This window comes from Stegastes partitus, unplaced genomic scaffold, assembly GCF_000690725.1.
Source record: "Stegastes partitus isolate 25-593 unplaced genomic scaffold, Stegastes_partitus-1.0.2 Scaffold649, whole genome shotgun sequence".
Lineage (NCBI taxonomy): Eukaryota > Metazoa > Chordata > Actinopteri > Pomacentridae > Stegastes > Stegastes partitus.
Genome location: NW_007578380.1, coordinates 304,688 through 323,087, shown reverse-complemented (window position 1 = coordinate 323,087; position 18,400 = coordinate 304,688). Strand labels below are relative to the sequence as shown.

The following is an 18,400-nucleotide window of genomic DNA, read 5'->3' as shown; positions in this document are numbered from 1 at the left end:
CATCACTATTAGTGGTATACATGCACAATTTTAAATTCAGCGACAAAACGTTCATATCAAGGTGCATCTTGGGAGCTGTAGTTAACTGCCCCACTTACATTTTTTGCACCAAGCAAGTACGTTCAGCTGATATTTTCTTTTGCAGCGATGATGACTAGAGTTTGTCTGTCTGAGCTGTAGAAGTGGTCACTAAAGTTTGTCTGCAAAAATGAACATGCAATGACATTTGTTAAAGAACTTCTCCCACAATGCAACAGACTTCTAAACTTCTCTATTTGCAGCTGCTACCCTATCCTGTCAGAGTAAAACAAAAAAAAAAAAATGTGCATACTGCCGCTTTAAATGAGATGACTTTAAATTGACTTATGGGCTGAAGAGTTAATCAATTGTGAGTCAAAACTGAAATCAGCAAAGGTTGCAATTTGGAATATCTAAGAGGGGCTATTAAAAAAATGAGACTAAAGCTTCAGTGTCAGGCTGAAACTTTCAGGAGTTGCTCATGTTTCCCACCAATCAATATATACTATACAGTCCAGGTATACGCGCTGGTGTTGTTATTTAACTTCATACATTTTGCAGCGTGTCTGACCTAAAGGGTACACTCTCATGTCAGTGGTTTTACAAATTCCTCCCGCTTTAGATGGTTTCCCATGTGTCTCATGTTTTAAATCTGTTACACAGTGCATATTGAACTGAACTTTGTATTTAAGAATTATACCGCTAATCTAACTGCAGTTATTTCCGAAGATCGTTTAGCCGCAGAGTCAGGATTTGGAGATAATTTAGTGTCGTGCAGCAGAAAGGGATGCATGTTGACAGGCTGGTGCTGGAGTTTAGGCAACAAAAAAACAAGAACTAATCATCAAGGTGTTAACGTGGATACATGATACGCAGAGACTCAGAGAAGAGAGGAAAGCATGACTAAGCAGAAAAGGAGGCTGACGGGAAGCAAGAAATGAGCTGCAGTCAGAGCGCATGACTTAATACCTGAAACAAGCCTGACTCGACGTGAACACTTTCAGTAATCGGGGGCGGCTACATCAGTCTGCACTGTGACTGGCGGTAACTTATACATCATTAGATTTGCCGTTGCTCAGAAAGTGATCTAAATGTAGGCCTCGCATGGTTTCTGTGCTCATATTTCCAAACAAATTACTTTTGTCATGGATGGCAGCATATTGCATATTGAGAATGGAAGCAATTTATTCTTGAGATGTGTTTGCTTGACATTGCCCCCGGCCAAAGCAAGGTAAACCACAGACTCCCCGGTGGTGAGGGGAATGCAAATGCTCGGCTGAGGCTTGCGGCGCTACTGTACAACGTAATGACGCCACAATTTAACAGTCCCACAAAAAACACAACATTCCTGACCAGACTTATTCTATGATTCACCGGTCTGGCACATAATAGGTTCAGGGGATATGATTTTAACTGGGTTATGATGCACCATAATGCATAAATAACAAGAGAATTATTTGAATCATTTGTCAGGCTTATTACAAAATCATTACACAAATATTAACATTTTAACAATTACGATAAAGCATTCATCATCCTGCAGTTTCACACAATGCAGTCATTACAAACGCTCTCGTTTTTGTCTTCTGTCTGTGTTGTGTAGAGAAACAATCAGACAACATATTGCAGCTTCATCATGTCTTGTTAACAGCCTCAGCGAATAACCGGCACATATCCTGCCTTGTACTATGGATACAGGGTGGGAAAAGTGTATTAAATATGAAATTTATTAGAAATACACACACAGTAAGCAAAATACAAACCAAAACCATTTAGGTTTAATGCTACGTGTGCATACCTACACCTAAAATACAGATTTGGTTATGATCCTGAAGATTTTATGGAAATAAATCACCTTGTCGATGCTATTTATTGTTTTTAGGTGTTTTTTTTGCCATTAACAAGTCACTATATTTACATCATGTCATTGCCTCTTAATATAGTATTTTTTTTTTATTGTTAGCAGTGGGGTAGGACACACAGGATTCCCAGGACAACAGGCATGAATATAGTTGAGCATCACTGTTCTTGTGTCTAGTTTTTGTTTTAGTAGCTAAATTTATATCACAGCCGTGTCCAGTTGCTTCTCATGCAAACATTAACTACTGTTGGATTCTGAAGCACGACAGCTGATATTTAGTTAGCTGCTGGTACATTTACCATCCTTTAAGCTCTCGCTTTCCTTTATCCACTATCTCTCTGTTCCTGTGCACGAGTACTAACATGCACAAGACACGCTGGAATACTGTTGTTTGGATCGCACTGTTTTGTTTCGCATTTGCAGAGGGAGTGTACAAACACCCTGAATTCAAGAGCAAGTGGAGCCTCCGTTTGCATGTGAAAGAGGCCAAAACACTGGGGTAAATGCTGGTTCTGCAAAATATCTATATCAGTGTAAACCAAGCCTTAAAGTCTTTCAACAACAACAAACAGGTTGGCTTTTATTGTGACGCAGACACAGAAACATTGTGTTTGTTATGGCTCGTCCAGGAGTCAGTATTATCAGAGTGGATTTTTGGCCAGATGCATCGACTCTGGAGGGTAAAGCTGCAGTTTATGTCCAGTCCAGCCGGGTTTATGATAGTTTTCTAACAGATATTGTTTTTAAAAGTCTTCAGGGTATAACTCCTGATGCTCTTTCATGCACTCATTGCCATCCGACTCCTCCACTTGCCATGATTAGAGGTGTAAGTCCAGGGAGTGTCAGTGTAGATACTCAGGAATTCTGCTCTTTGTCAAAATGCATCTAAAAAACAAAACACGGGAAATTGAGCATTTTCTTGCATCCTCTTGTTTTGTGCAAAAACTACTATCTCTTTTGCAGTTGGCATGTCTATTTCTGCTTTTGGAGGCTGCCTCTGATAGAAACTAGTCTATGTAAATGTTGCACGCAAACTAGGGTACGAGTAGATTTGAAATGTTACAACTGTGGTGCTTCCAAGTGTGAAAATGAGAATAAACACTGTGGCAGAGGTCATCGTGTGCTGCTGGCCCTCAACAATCACAGGTCCAGGAACAAAACATCCATCCATCCATTAATTAGCTATACACCGCTTGATCCTCACTAGGGTCATGGGGGGGCTGGAGCCTACGCCAGCGGACTTAGGGCGAAGACGGGGGACACCCTGAAGAGGTCTCCAGTCTATCGCAGGGCTACATTTAGAGACAGACAACCAAGCACACTCACATTCACACCTACGGACAATTTAGAATCACCAATTAACCTCAGCATGTTGTTGGACCTTGTGTGCAGAAGCCGGAGAACCCAGAAAGAACCCACGCTGCACGGGGAGACCATGCTAATTCCACACAGAAAGATCCCAGGTGTCCTCACCGGGGCGCAAACTGGTGACCTTCTTGCTGTGAGGCAACGATGCTAACCACCGAGCCACCTTGCAGCCAGGAACAAAACATGCTGCACCAATTTTTCTACAAATTACAAAAAAAAGAGGCTAAAACACTACACGTGATTTCTTCTGTTCCCCAATTGTTCAAAAGCTGCAAAATTTAATTCACAATATGCATTTAATGACTCCCAACCATTGATGACTTAATTCTCAGGTTGATCTTGGCTATTATTGATCTGGAGTTATAAACCTGAGGGGAAAAGAAGCCTAATCCACGTGATTTATGACAGCGAGGCATATGACAGCGCTGGAGGAGTGGAGGCAGCGTCAGAGATAAAGGATGCAGTCAGTGTTTCTGGCGTGAGAAAAGAGCAGCGCTTCAGAGGTCTTCACCGCAAAGGCCAGCGAGGCTGACAGGCTGTTCAATAATCACACCCACACTGCTTCACTCACTTCCTAATAGGACTAATTACACATGCCATTAAAACACACACACATTACCGGGCTTACAAATCCATACACACACTCACACACGTATGAACACACTCAGGAGTTGTGTTTTTGTGTGTGTAAAATCAGCCCGTTTGGTTTTGTGTCTTTTTTGTGCACTACATGAGATAAACAATCTGCTGCACATTCGGTTTGATTGTGAGCGGTAACAAGCATCATTGTGCTGCTTGACCACAAAAACAACATTGTACAAAGCCAACGCACATTAATAGTCCTCAGTGAGTGACTCATTTCTGGGTCTCAGTCATCAGCAGCCACTCGAGGCACTAATTTTTATTTGACTGAATGCATGACATTGAAAAGATGAGTACATTTGAATCGCACATAGAAAACATTTTTTTTGCAAATGTCCACTGTGCTTTTCTTTTTTTGTTTTTTTTTTGTTCCTCCCATTGAGGGCGCTCGACCGGCTGTTGCAGCGGGACATCATGGCCTTGTGGAGGGCTTCAGATCCCCACAGTGCTTCAATCAATCTCATCGCTGCCACAGCAAAGCCTCGACCTCTTACAGCCAGCAATACAGCAATTAAAGCACAATATAAGATTTAAACTCTAAACTGTGTGGGTGGAAGCAATAACACTAATGCTGTAGAAATTACATTTTGTACAAAGTAAGTGCTGTGTTTCCTCTTTAAAAATAAAATAAAATTCACAAACATCCATCATGCAAGAATGTTTTTTGTATTCTTTAAACCTCTCCTACTTATTTTCACCAGTTGTACTTGAGGTTAACAAACCTTCCTAACTGCATAAACTGTTTGTTTAAATTTGTGTAATGCCATGATTTGATTACAAGCAGAATTAATTGCCCCGGCGACCTGCTCTGCTCCAGTTCTGGGCAGTTTTCATTACCAAAAATGTCCCCAAAGAACAAAGAGAACAATTTGGAGCTTAACCACCTGAACCCTAAAACCTAACGACAAGGTTTTAAAGGAAGCTATCTCCTAAATAAAAATCACCACCATCACACAATTATATCAAGAAACTGCAGAAACAGAAAGAATTGTCAGATTTTCAGCTTTACAAAAAGCCTAATCATGTGCGACATGAGGATCTGTTGGGAAAATTACCCAAATCTAAGCTTAAAATTTAATCAAAATCCCTTAATCCTACATGTCTCACTTAAACCTTTTGCAACAGATCCTGCAAAAAAAACCAAAAAATTGTGCACAACTTAAATGCTACGACCGACTCAGTGGTGACCGACAGTCACATGACACTAAATCAAGGAATTTTCCTTCAAACTAAAAGCTGTATTTACACAAAGCAGGTAGGAGACAAGTATGGAAAATAATTCAAAAGACTAAAGGAACATACAACATACTTGATCAATAAAATGAACACAGCATGGTTCAAAAACGGTATAAAGAGGAGCAAGGTGTTGGAAGACACATTCAGCACGGTGAAACATCTTTCCTTCTGTTTATGTCCCCAGTAGTGTCAAAAAGATAAAACGTAAAGCAGAAAAAAAAAGAAACATAAATAGTAAAATACCTACAGTATGTAGAGTCACCATTTTTGAAACACTTGGAAATTCTGTACATGTTGAATTTAGATTTTTTATATTTCAAAAGTAACTTAAGAAATTAAACTTTTGTTTATTTGTTTGGATGATTTATGGCATTCTAACTTAGGTGTGCTGCAAATTTGTCAGTTCTCTCTCCTTCTAGCCATGGTTGTTGTGTTTCCATAGAGGTGCAGGACTTTATATTGCAATGAAAATTGAGCCAAGGGGTCCAGCTGTTGGAGTTCAGCAGATGCAACGACGACATATTTTGCCATCTGTGGTATTTTTTGTCCCACTATTTTTACGGCTGTAACTGTAAAAATGAATAGTCACAGCTGTCAGTGCCACATGATGGCAGTGATAGATACAAAGAATGATTGGACGTAAAGTTAGATGCCAAAAAATGAGTTTGGGGAGGCAGCAATGGACCAGAGAAAAGTTGAACTTGGACCTGGACAGCAGTAGCAACTAAATGTTATAAACTTAAAGATCAAAATGTTCCACTTTATTCCTTTCTGGATAAAATCTAGACAAAGAGAAACCTTCTATCAAACTGGCAAATCACGACTTCAACTCCAAGACCATTAAGGCATTGTGTGTTTTGAGTCAATTGTATTAGTGCTTTTGTTTTGTTTGTTTTTTTTTCCCTTTAATGCCTAAAAATATTCTCTCTGGAGAAAATTGCTTAATGCAACAAGTTCCCTTGAATAATTCTTACATGCAACTTCAGAATGAATCTGTCCAAGTTGTTCTTGCACAAGGCCCAGTGTGTTCTCAGTCTGTTGTACTTGCGTCATCAGGAGGCATTTCGGGTACCACAGTAGCTCCTGTCAACAAAATCCAAACATTTCCTCCTCCCCCAGAATGCCTCGAAGAAAAGGCTAAACAAAAACATAATTATATCAGGATCCGTGCTGCAGTTCTTTGCCCTCCGGCAGATTGATAGTGAGCCAGGTTTAAAGAGCAATGGAAGAGTTTAAAGCCAAGACACACTTTATCAAAGCTCCCAGCCTCGTCCTGCCAATACAAAGACAGTCAAAATTTGTCCTTGTCCATGGGAGCTTTTCTGTTGATAAATCAACCTGCGGGCAGCTGCAGCCTCACACAGATCTGTTATCTTTAAAGACAATTAGTGGATAGTGATTCATGGGAGCCAACCGCATTGTGGGAACATTATAACCTTGTTGTGATACAAAAAAAAACCTCTTCTCCACAGCTCCTCTAGTTTAAGAGAACAACAATACCTGCACAAAGTTCTGCTCTGGATTAGAGCTGAGCAATAAATCCACTTCAAATCCTGAAACTGGAATCTGAAACAATGCAATTAGTAAGAAATAGCAAAAGCTGCTATTTTAGGATATGTGGCACATCTGACTCAGGTTTTAATCTGCTTTGTCATTGTTTTTTTTTTTTTTAATTCCTTCTGTCTTTTTTTGATGTTATCTCATGTTGAAATGCTCCCTCACATGTTTTAAATCTATTCCACAGCAAATATCGAACTGACTTTAAGAAATGAAAACAATCTAAATTAGATCCAAATGGTTCAGTCCCTTTCTGGATTCTAACTGATTCGTCAAGATGTTTTCACTGCCACAATAATGCAGTTAGAAAAATCATTGTTTGCCGCTGACCCGACAGCTTACCGGCTGGTCAAAGTTATATATATATATATATATATCTGGTACTGGTGAGTTGTCATGTCACATTCTGTGCTGGTCTGCTGCTGTTGTCAGATGAGCTGTTTTTCATTTGAGAGGAAGCCTTTCCCAAAGCAAACATACAACGCTGTCTGTGGAGAAGACACAACAAAAACATCCCGCCTTGGGTCGGGTTCAGCTGGGTCTTCAGCTTTGCTGGGTCGTTGATAAATTTATTCTACTGCAATGGGGACAAAAAAAAAAAATCCGTCTCACTCTCAAAGAAATGAAAAGCTTATTTATAGCATGACAAAGAGCACAAAACTCTTCACCCATCGACTTGTTCTTAAGGCTCCAGAAGTTCCACACCATGTGAGAAACACTGAGTTCTGCTTTTTAAAGACAAGACAGCGTCCTACAGATGAACAGGCCTCCATGTAAACGGACCTGCTGCCTTCTTCACCATATCAGAAGCTCTAAGACTGGATTCCTCAAACAGAAATGAGAAGTCACTCAATGGAGCATGAAACAAACACATCTCACGTTACTGGAAGCAGCACTCAACCCAACTTGGAACACGTAACATTTAGTTTCTCTAAAAATGAGCAAACATAGAAGCAACTGATCACTGACACATTACAAACATATAAATATAATAACCTTAGAGTTTATGATAGATTTAGCTTTGCCAAGCGATGCTACATATTCTACCCTTTGAGGGGACGTTAGCTACAGATATTACGAACATAACTTGTTAACTTTCACCTGCTCTCTCTGATAACTATTATTACAGCAAGTTGTTGCTCCACAGTCTCCATTTCATTTACATCTGCTTCCCCATACGCTGGTGCTCTGTTCCATGATTCCTCTCTCTGCCACTGTAATCTTAAAAAAATATCCTGATGCAACATTATTTACAAATCTTGTAGTGTGTCTGAGATGAAAGAGAAAAATGTCTGTGAAGTTTCTCAGTTCAGAATCTGTTGGGATTTTAACCCTCTGAACCTCAACACTCAGCAGAGAGTTTAAAAAGCATCTTTAAATAATCATCAAAATTGCAGCGTTTAGCAGAGCCACAAACTGCAAAAACTGGAGGAATCATCACATTTTCTATTTTCCAGTCGCCCTTGAATTGCTCATCTGTGACATGCTGTTCTGTTGGTAAAATGACCCAAATCCAGGCTCAAAATCATGACATTTAATCAAAAATCACTTTAGAAATATATGTTTTTAAAAATCACAAAAATGGTCCGTGTCCATTTGCCAGATTTTGTAAAAACAAAAAACTAATTATATGCTCCTCTCTGTCACCATTCAGCCATTAGTGACTCAGCAGCAATCAATAATTGCATGGCAGAAGTTCAGGAATTTGTCAGCTACCCTTGGTTGAACTGCAGGCTGTGTTTACAGGACAAAGAAGAGACAAGTATGGAAACAAATAAAAAATGTAGTAGTCGTATTAGTCGTCAAAAATATCTATAACATGTACAGCCAGCATCTTTTCTCTCTATGGTAACATCTGTGGATATTTGGAAAAATGTTGCACATGTTTCTGCTACATTTTTTCTGCAGTAAATACGCACAATATTTTCCTTTTTATGATTTATGGCAATATTTTTTTCTTAGACTAAGCAAAAGGCATTTTTGAGTTCTCACTACTTATATCCATGGTTGTGCTTTTTCCAAAGAGGTACGTGACTTTCTATTGTAGTTAAAATGAGTCCACAGTGAGTAGAAATGTGACAGGAGCAGAAAAAAACACCCAGAAACTGTTGGGGTTCAGAGGGTTAAGGTCCTGTGGTGTGAGTCTTGTTTAGAGTTTCAGAGCTTAACATTACAACAAGGTTAACTACAGCAGACCAAAAGTCTGGCATCTGGCAGAACTGGGAATACAGCTTAGCAGTGCAAGAAAAAATTAAAAAGATGAAACAAGACGAGAGAAAATAAAGCTCACGGGGAAAAGAACTGCAAAGTGGACTGAACAGACTGTCCTGGTCCCACCTGCGTCCCAGATTCTCTGACTGTGCTTCAGTTTAGATCTCATAAATCACATAAATGTGAAAGAAAATCGATAACTATGTTTGCCATTTCTCCTTCTGCTGTTATTTTAACACAGAAACTCTTTAAAGTTCAAGTTAAAAAAGGCTCCAGGGAACAGTTTGGTAACTTTCTGCTGCAGAAAAGAGCCACAGTCTGCCTTTAAATCTGCAATCATACGACAATATTAATAGTGGTGTCGCTGCTGTGCGCAAACACTGAAACCGGGGTTCGGCTACTGTTTCCCCAACGTGTCAAACTGCTCCTAAGACACAGATTGCAGCTTGGATGCAATAAAACACCGGGACGCTTCATCAACTTTATGCTAAACAAACATTACTCTCACGATCACGCTGAACAAACATTAAAAGCGGGAATGAAAGGCAGGCATCACAAAGTAACTATAATATCATGCTGCATAAAAGCGTGATGGATATGAACTGGGATGATTATGAGCGCATTAGTCTTTCTAAGCTGTTTTAAGGCTTACAGGAAGCCCTCTGAGTGTGTAATATACTGTACGGCAGAGCAGGTAGTCGGAGAAAGTGACAGATTTAGAGCAAACAGGAATTCAGTTGGACATTATGTATATTCATAATCTGGTACTGCGTCAACTTCAGGGTTCAGGCTCTATAGATCTTTGCAAAAAATGAAAAATAAAAAAATTCAAAAAAATCACAATTTCAAACCTGGATGAGTTTCAAGCTGTGATCAGCCACACAAACACACCGGGCATGACAATGTAAGACACACACACACAGGTGTAGCGGGAGGCTTGTTTATGCTCGTAAACAGACACTGTGCTGTTAGGGCCTCAATGGGTGTCCATCCTCAGAAAAAGACTGTCTTTTTTCCCCTCCATTTGCATTTCATTTTCCTCTTGAGGGGCTCCATTACTGCTCTGAGTGGCTCCATTTCTTGTTCAGATTTTTCTGAACAGGGCGTCCATTAACAGAGCTGCCGTGTCTCTCCTCTCGCCCAGTGTCTTTAGGGCTTCATTTTGGCTCAGGCTGTTGTGTCCATCACTCTCCCATTAAGGGGCTTTCATATCCTGCTCGCGTCCAACTGGGGGGGGATCAGTTTCTTAAAATGGGGTTCCTCATCAGGGGCTGAAAAGAGGGAGGATTTGTGCTGAGCTGAGACTCTCCATTCCCACTTTCCTCCATCCTCCACTCAGCTGCTACATGTACGCTCAACATCTGGCTGCTTCAATCTAGACAGCTCAGACTCACTGCTACAGCCAGAGATTCACATGCCATGCAAAGGCCATTCAATGTGTGAAATGCTTTGATTCTGTGCTTGTTTTTGCAAAGTCTAATCTGTGCAATAGGAAGAAAAGCTGCGGCAACGGCGGCCGGCTGCGGAACTGTTTGGCTGCTTTATTGGTGCAATAAAAGGCAATCTAAGTGACAGCAGTTAGCTCTGGACTTGTATGATGTTTTATTGAAGTTTTCTATTGGGGTGATAAAAATAAATCCTTTCTAATCATTTCTGTAAGAGTTTCTTAACTGAAATCGTAACAAAGCATGTTATCCCTGAACTATGGTCAGTCCCAGCATAGAAAATAAGAGCCTCTGAGGGTAGTAAAAGTGTTAAGTTGTGGCTTTTGTGCTGGAATTTGCAACTTCATTCGAAACCTTTTGCAACTAAAGGTGTTTTGACAGTTCAAAAACTAGAAAAAATAACTTCCAAATTGCCTAAGAGAAAAAGAAAAATACAGAAGCAGTTTGCAAGGGAAATGTGAAGTGTAACAGTGCAGCTGACCACCATTATTTTTAGGTTGGTCAGAGGTTTTTTGATGTTACAGGTTGGATGTTTCATGTGGTGTCACTAAACCTGCCTCAATGTGGTCTGTAGAGGCACTACATACACATGTGGACAAAATAGTTGGTACCCCTCGGTTAATGAAAGAAAAACCCACAATGGTCACAGAAATAACTTGAATCTGACAAAAGTAAGAATAAATAAAAATTCAATGAAAATGAAGTCATGAAAATCAGACATTGCTTTTGAACTGTTGTTTAACAGAATTATTTAAAAAAATAAACTCATGAAACAGGCCTGGACACAATTGATGGTACCCTTAACTTAATATTTTGTTGCACAACCTTTTGAGGCAATCACTGCAATCAAACGATTTCTGTAACTGTCAATGAGACTTGTCCACCTCTCAGCAGGTATTCTGGTCCACTCCTCATGAGCAGACTGCTCCAGTTGTTCGAGGTTTGAAGGGTGTCTTCTCCAGACAGCATGTTTCAGCTCCTTCCACAGATGTTCAGTAGGATTTAGATCAGGGCTCATAGAAGGCCATTTCAGAATAGTCCAATGTTTGCCTCTTAGCCATTCTTGGGTGTTTTTGGCTGTGTGTGTTTTGGGTCATTATCCTGTTGCAAGACCCATGAAGTGCGACTGAGACCAAGCTTTCTGACACTGGGCAACACATTTCTCTCTAGAATACCTTGATAGTCTTGAGATTTCATTGTACCCTGCACAAATTCAAGACACCCTGTGCCAGATGCAGCAAAGCAGCCCCAGAACATAACAGAACCTCCTCCATGTTCCACAGTAGGGACAGTGTCCTTTTCTTGATATGCTTCATTTTTGCATCTGTGAACATAGAGCTGATGTGCCTTGCCAAAAAGTTCCAGTTTTGTCTTGTCTGTCCATAGGAAATTCTCCCAGAAGCTTTGTGGCTTGTCAACATGCAGTTTGGCAAATTTCAGTCTGGCTTTTTTACGATTTGTTTTCAACAATGGTGTCCTCCTTGGTTGTCTCCCATGAAGTCCACTGTGGCTCAAACAACGACGGATGGTGCGATCTGACACTGATGGACCTTGACCTTGGAGTTCACCTTTAATGTCTTTAGAGGTTGTTCTGGGCTCGTTTGTTACCATTCATATTATCCGTCTCTTCCATTTGTCATCAATGTTCCTCCTGCGGCCACGTCCAGGGAGGTTGGCTACAGTCCCATGGATCTTACATTTCTGAATAATATGTGCAGCTGTAGTCACAGGAACATTAAGCTGCTTGGAGATGGTCTTATAGCCTTTACCTTTAACATGCTTGTCTATAATTTTCTTTCTCATCTCCTGAGACAACTCACTCCTTTGCTTCTTCTGGTCCATGTTTAGTGTGATACACACCATGTCACCAAACAGCCCAGTGACTACCTGTCATCCTATAAATAGTCTGACTGACTGATTATAAGTTTGTAGACACCTGTGATGCTAATTAGAGGACCCACCTTGATTGATTTTCAGTCTTTTCTAGGGGTACCATCATTTTGTCCAGGCCTGTTTCATGAGTTTATTTTTTAAAATAATTCTGTTGAACCACGGTTCAAAAGCAATGTCTGATTTTTTAGAATTTTTATTTATTATTACTTTTGTCAGATTCAAGTTATTTCTGTGACCATTGCGGGTTTTTCTTTCATTAACCGAGGGGTACCAACTATTTTGTCCATGTGTGTACTAACATCTTATGGCAGTACAAATTGCAAAGAGTATTTCTGCATGCGTGTGTGTGTGTGTATAAGTGTGTGTGTGTGTGTTGGCGAGTACATGCCGGTCTCTTACCATGATGGTAGTAACTACAACAGTGCGGTTCTCCATGCCAGAAGTGTCATTTGGAAGCAGTGGAGAGTCCTGGATCAGCACCAGTTTGTCTGCGTCGTTCCAGTAGCCGATCTGCAGAGAAAACAAAGTATGAGATGCAACTCGTTTGCACAAATATGCCACATTATGCCAAATACACAAGTTATGTGCCATTATTTTGGTGGAACTTTCTTGTTTGTGCGATGCCACATGAGAACAACAGGGATGTTTTGCATGAAGAGAATTGGACGTAACAACATGGAGGAAAGCCAAATCTTTCGTGTATCCAAGTGTCCTCAGACAACAGATTGTGAACAAGCTTCTCACTTTCATGAGAAAGAAAATGAGAAGCTTGGTTTTAGACAGACTGATAAGGGAGAGACTCGCCACTTAAAGAATCCTGAATTGAAATCTGTGGAATTCTTTGGCCAAAAAGAAAAAGAAGATCTGCTGTAGAGTGGTCAGTGCCTACACAAACATGCATTGAAGCAAGCACGATGTTGTGAAATCATCAGGGCAACACACTCTTTTAAACCTTATTTTGGTAAAACTTTTAAAGCATTTTTATTCAAGTGCAACCAGTGATTCTATACATGCAGTTTTTATGTCCTGGTGACCATTGAAATTACAGCTATGTCTCTCTAACTAGTCATTTAGATAAAGACTTGGCCTTGTTAGCTTGAAATAACCACCTGGGAGCATTATAAAGTGGCGAGACCTGTCTATACGAACTTTGATGCAAATTTAGTTTTCATGATTTGAAAAAAAGTCCAACAGTGATCATGCAGCTATATGATTATGAGCAGCCAAAATGATTTATTTTGGAGAGAAATGGCTGAAAAAAGCGACATGTTTCATCATAGTCTTCATTAAAACCAAAAGAAAAAATCTTAATTTAATTTTTCATTGCGGAAAAAATTTAAAAAAAAAAATTGCTATTGAAATAATGAAATTTTCATTAAATATTTTATGTATGAGTGGGCTGTCATGTATGTAGTTCCCACTTTGGGATTTAACAGCAGTGCGTTTTTCATCAGTTTGGAAAAATCCCATGAATCTATTGTGGATCTAACAGCTTTAAAGGGGACACACTCTTCATCATTTTCACCTGCTTTGGAATTAATGACATCTGATCTCCACTAATCCAGCATGAGAACTTGTACATGTAGCATCCGTCTTGTTTAAGAATCAGATTAGTGCAGTCATATAGTCATCAGATTAGTGCAGCGTGAGACGATGGACGCTCTGCGTGTGATTAACGCTATGGGAAATATGAAGCGCATTTTATTCTGTTATTTAAAAGTTGGTACAAGGTGGTTGAAAATTAACATGCTAGATCCTTAGAGTTTTAATAAACTGTTGTTTCCCAACCTAACTTCAAGGATTATGGGTAAAATCTATTTATTTTTCTCCAGAATTAAGGTATAGGTAAGATCTGGCAGAATCTTAAATCAAAGCTTCACTTAGTAGTTTGTTGGAGGTTCTGTTTTCTTTTCTGTCTTTTCTCTTGTAAAAACACCTGTTTTAATATCAAAGGAGGTGTATCAGTGGTTGAAAGTTAAGAAAAAGCTTGAAAACTGACTTTTATTTGAGATTCCTAAGGTTGGGTACTTCTAAGTTCTAATATTGGTGAGAATAAAGTTATAATTACATATAACATACAACATGTTACTTCAGGAGAAAATGCTATTTCATGGAAAAATCCATCCTAATATTTTGGCAAACAGTTGTTCCTCAACATTGCAACCTATGTTTTCTAATTTTTCTTTTCTGGAACTGCTTTTGTTTTTTGAATAGCATTTTTCATGATAGCCTAATTAAAGTTTATTAATAACTGTGTGCAGAACGTTCAATCGCATCGTCTTCATCAATGAATGGCGTTCCCACAAGCAGCTTTGGAAAAAACTCCAGTTCTCTGCTTATGTTCGAAAATTATTTTACAGTTTTTAATAAATTTAGTCCATTTGTACTGTACATCTCATACAGTGGTTTCTAGTGGTCCAGAGCTGAGCTTTGAGAGGTGAGTATGTATGACAGTGAGAATGTGCAGTGAAAGCAATTCGTCTGTGTAGCCTTATTCGGCAGATATCAGCAGATTTTCCACTTATTTCTGAGCATTTGAGGAAAAAAAATGTCTGTAATGCTTGAGTAAATTAATAAAGTTGTTTTGAAAAAAAACGAATTGCTGTTATTATACTCAATAATTCTTGTTTGGCGCTTGTGATTTCGGCTAAAACCTCTTCAGAGGCACCCAGAGAAAAGACTCTGTCACATGCACATTAAAGTATCATCACATCACGCTGCGAGGCCACTTAAAGACAGCAAGTGGTGACACTGAATTAATGCCCGGCCTTCGGATTAAACTCCCTCATGCAAGATGCCTGTTTCAGGATCAATGTTGTGATGCTTCTTTTTGTCCAAAAGCTATTTCAGCCGACATCATCATCCAGAAATCCTTCGGGGTCGAAGTGACCGACTGGAACTGACACAAACTGTTATGTTGTGGTCACAATAGGAGCATCTGGCGACTGAAGAAGAGGAGCTGCATGGCGCTGAGTGGCAGTTAAAAATAAAAATAAAAATGCAATATTGTGCCAAACTGATGTATTGATCTTATAGCTTTGAGAGCAGCTATAAGTCAGCGGCTGGGGATGGAGAGCCGCAATTGGCTGATTTCTCCTGTGTGTGCTGTGAGGGACGTGGAAAAATGTAGGAGAGAAGCTGTGACCCGCAAACACAGTAACACACACTGACACACACTGAAACACACACTAACACACAGTAACACCGAGCGTGTCCTGACAGGACCCTCGCTGTGCTGTAGGACGACAGGCCAAAGCAGCAGAAGATTGATGGGAACCTCTCTCGGCCTCCTCCTCCTCCTCCCCTCCACCTTGATTGCTTTCTATTTCATTTCATCCTCTCCCCATCACTCTCACAAGTGCTCTCTCTCTCTCTCTCTCTCTCTCTCTCTCTCTCACTCACTCTATTTTTCCCATTTTCCCCCGAATTTCATCCACAGACATCCATCCTCTCATACCAGAAGCAGAGATGCTGGCAGAGGCTGAAGCTTTTTTTTTTTTTACAACCTACTTATTATAACATAAAATGGCGCACTACATATTGCATCGTGCCAACCGCCTCCTGGATACCTCACATGACAGCAGTCTGCTCACATCTTTAAACATGTAAGGAAATATAGGCAGGTTTCTCTTTGTACAAGCAATCAAGGATGTGCACCCAAGTTTCCACAATGTCATATTAGCTCATAACGAGACTTTTTTGGTGTTTGGAAATAAAGCAGCTTTTTGGAAACCAGTAAAGCTACTGTTTAGAGGTGACTTATTTAAGCCTCAGTGCATCTTTAATAGACATCTGTCAGCTCTGGCCAGCATTGTGAGAAACAGCAACCAGTAGAAATGAGAATGCTAAACAAGGTTATACCAGAGAATGTGCATGAAAGATGGATGTAGCCACTCGGTCTGAAAAATGGATTTAAATCTGCATTCCTTCAACTAGCCAGCAGGGGGCGACACGTCTGGTTGCAAAAACAACAGAAGTCTAAAAAAAAAAAAAAGTCCTCACTTTACACTTGATCTGTTACCTCAGTGACCATATTTCTGATGAGTTTATGGTGCCAATCACATGTTTCAAGTCTTCTTCAATACAGCATGGTGTTTATTTTGTAAATTATGGCCCTATTAAAAAGCTTCATAGAAAATAAAAGGGTGTATGTTGTCAGGTGGGACTACCTTGTGATTGGAAGGTTGCTACTGTGCTGTCACATCGCACTGTCCCCTCATCTGTTATGTATGGTTTCAAAAAGCCAATATGGCAACAGATAAATTCCAAGTTCAAGTCTTCAGACCAGTTTCTAAAAAGCAATGGGTGATGTCGCTACATCCATCTTTTATATACAGTCTATGTTTGGCTCTACTGTGAAAAACCATCAATTGACGGCTTGGTTAAAAGTGTAGAATACCTACAATTCCTACAAAAATGATAGAATTAACAGGACCATGCATGTACTCAAGACACTCTAAAACTGTCTTATCTTAAATCAAATGTTTACTTTCAGTCTAATGTTTAGCTTCACTGCATAATAATCCATTATCTTCATGAAATCCAAGAGTCCTGACCAGACTGCAGCTAAAAATGCACTCTGAGCCAACAGGGATGTTTCCAGTTTAAAGGACCCATAATTATGCACTGTTAAAGTTCAATGTTCAAAATACACATTGCTATTTTCATACTGTAGAGAGCTGCAATGGTTTATCAGCTAATCTATTACTTGGCAATTATTCTTTTGATCACCAACAATGCTTAAGAAATTAGAAAGTTTGAGCAATTTTTCAGAAAAAAAACATGATAATTCTATGATTCCAGCTTCTTAATATTGAATATTTTCTATTTTCTTTTCTCCACTATGACAATAAACTGAATATCTTTGAGTTGTGGACAAAACAAGACAGTTGTCATCTTGGGCTTTGGGAAACACTGATCAACACTTTTCACCGTGTTATTACATTTTATAGACCAAACAACTAGTAATCAGTAGATTACTCAACAATGAAAACAGTTGTTTAGTTGCAGCTCTAATGCTGTACATTGCTATAGCACCTGTAAAAACTCTCTGAAATGCTCCATTTCAGTCTCTTAAAGATGCCCTTCCTGAAAGGCCCAGTCTGCTCTGATTGGTCAGCTGGCCCGTCGTTAGCAAGGTAATATTAGCTACATACCTTAACAAGAGATTTATTAGGATGCAGCTTGCAACGGAAGCTGCTCATTCTTTGTTTGAGGCCAAACTAGGCACCAGGAAAGTCATATGCAAATATGTTACCTGGTGATGAGTAACAGAAGAAAAGTCTGGACTTTAAATGAGGGGTTTCAGGCAGTTAGGGAGTAGCATTTGGCGTGAACTTAGTAAGTTGCACCTTTTGTGTGCAGAAAAATCCGCTCTATAACACATTAAAGAAAAGGGAAAAAAGGAAAATATAGGCTCTTTAAGATATTTTCCAACCGTTCTTCTTACGAATTGTGAAGTCTTATTCTCCCAATAAGATCATTCAATTTTGCATAATTTCTTCCCCCCCACTTATGTGCACATCTCTTTATTCTCTCAGAAACCCTATATTGTGTAGCTGAAACCACAGAGTCTACACAGTCCTAGCTAAAACACACAGTACTAATGACTTCACTTAGACAAACATTCATCTACAACACAAATGAAAGCAGTGTGGTGTGATGTTTTACCCGTCTGGGTCCATTATTCTTCAGTTCAAACACGTCCATAGTGTAGTTGACCCTGCGGCCATAGTGGTCAAACTGGACATTACCTGTTAATCCCTGCAGCCGGACCTGCACACAGAAATACAAACACAACATGACATGATGTAGCCAGCAAGGACATGCAAATAGTTTTCATTCATTCAGTCTAAAAAACAAGAGTGTTTACAGTAAGTATTCAAGGGCTTTTATATAACAGACGGATGCAATGAACGATTGTTTTGCTCCCTCCATTGAGCTCGCCGAGCGTCACGTGGCTGAAATGCACTTCTAACTGGTCTGAGGGCATTAGCTGAATAGTTCAATATTTTGGGAGATATGCTTTCAGAGAGCGGAGCTTCAACTATACTCGTGCGTGCTCTGAGGGGTTGCGCTGCACCTAAGCGCCTCTTCAAAAGTGTAACTACATGTCGAGGCTACGATTGTGAAGATCAGAGTGAATACAACATGAAGCGAGTTGAAAAGT

General features: G+C 39.7%; 1 protein-coding gene across 3 annotated transcripts in view; it reads right to left on the bottom strand.

Annotated features, from left to right (window-relative positions):
- Positions 1-18,400, bottom strand: part of LOC103363285 (glutamate receptor 4) — a 174,177-nt gene that overhangs the window by 33,435 nt on the left and 122,342 nt on the right. For 2 of the 3 annotated variants that reach the window (XM_008289968.1, XM_008289969.1), the window contains exons 8-9: positions 17,902-18,006; positions 12,631-12,741 (exon numbers count right to left, since the gene is read on the bottom strand). In XM_008289968.1, the coding sequence (XP_008288190.1) occupies positions 12,631-12,741; positions 17,902-18,006 (216 nt within the window). Of the gene's footprint in view, positions 1-10,131; positions 10,165-12,630; positions 12,742-17,901; positions 18,007-18,400 lie in introns of those variants that run through there. The other variant, XM_008289970.1, reaches the window with a different exon arrangement.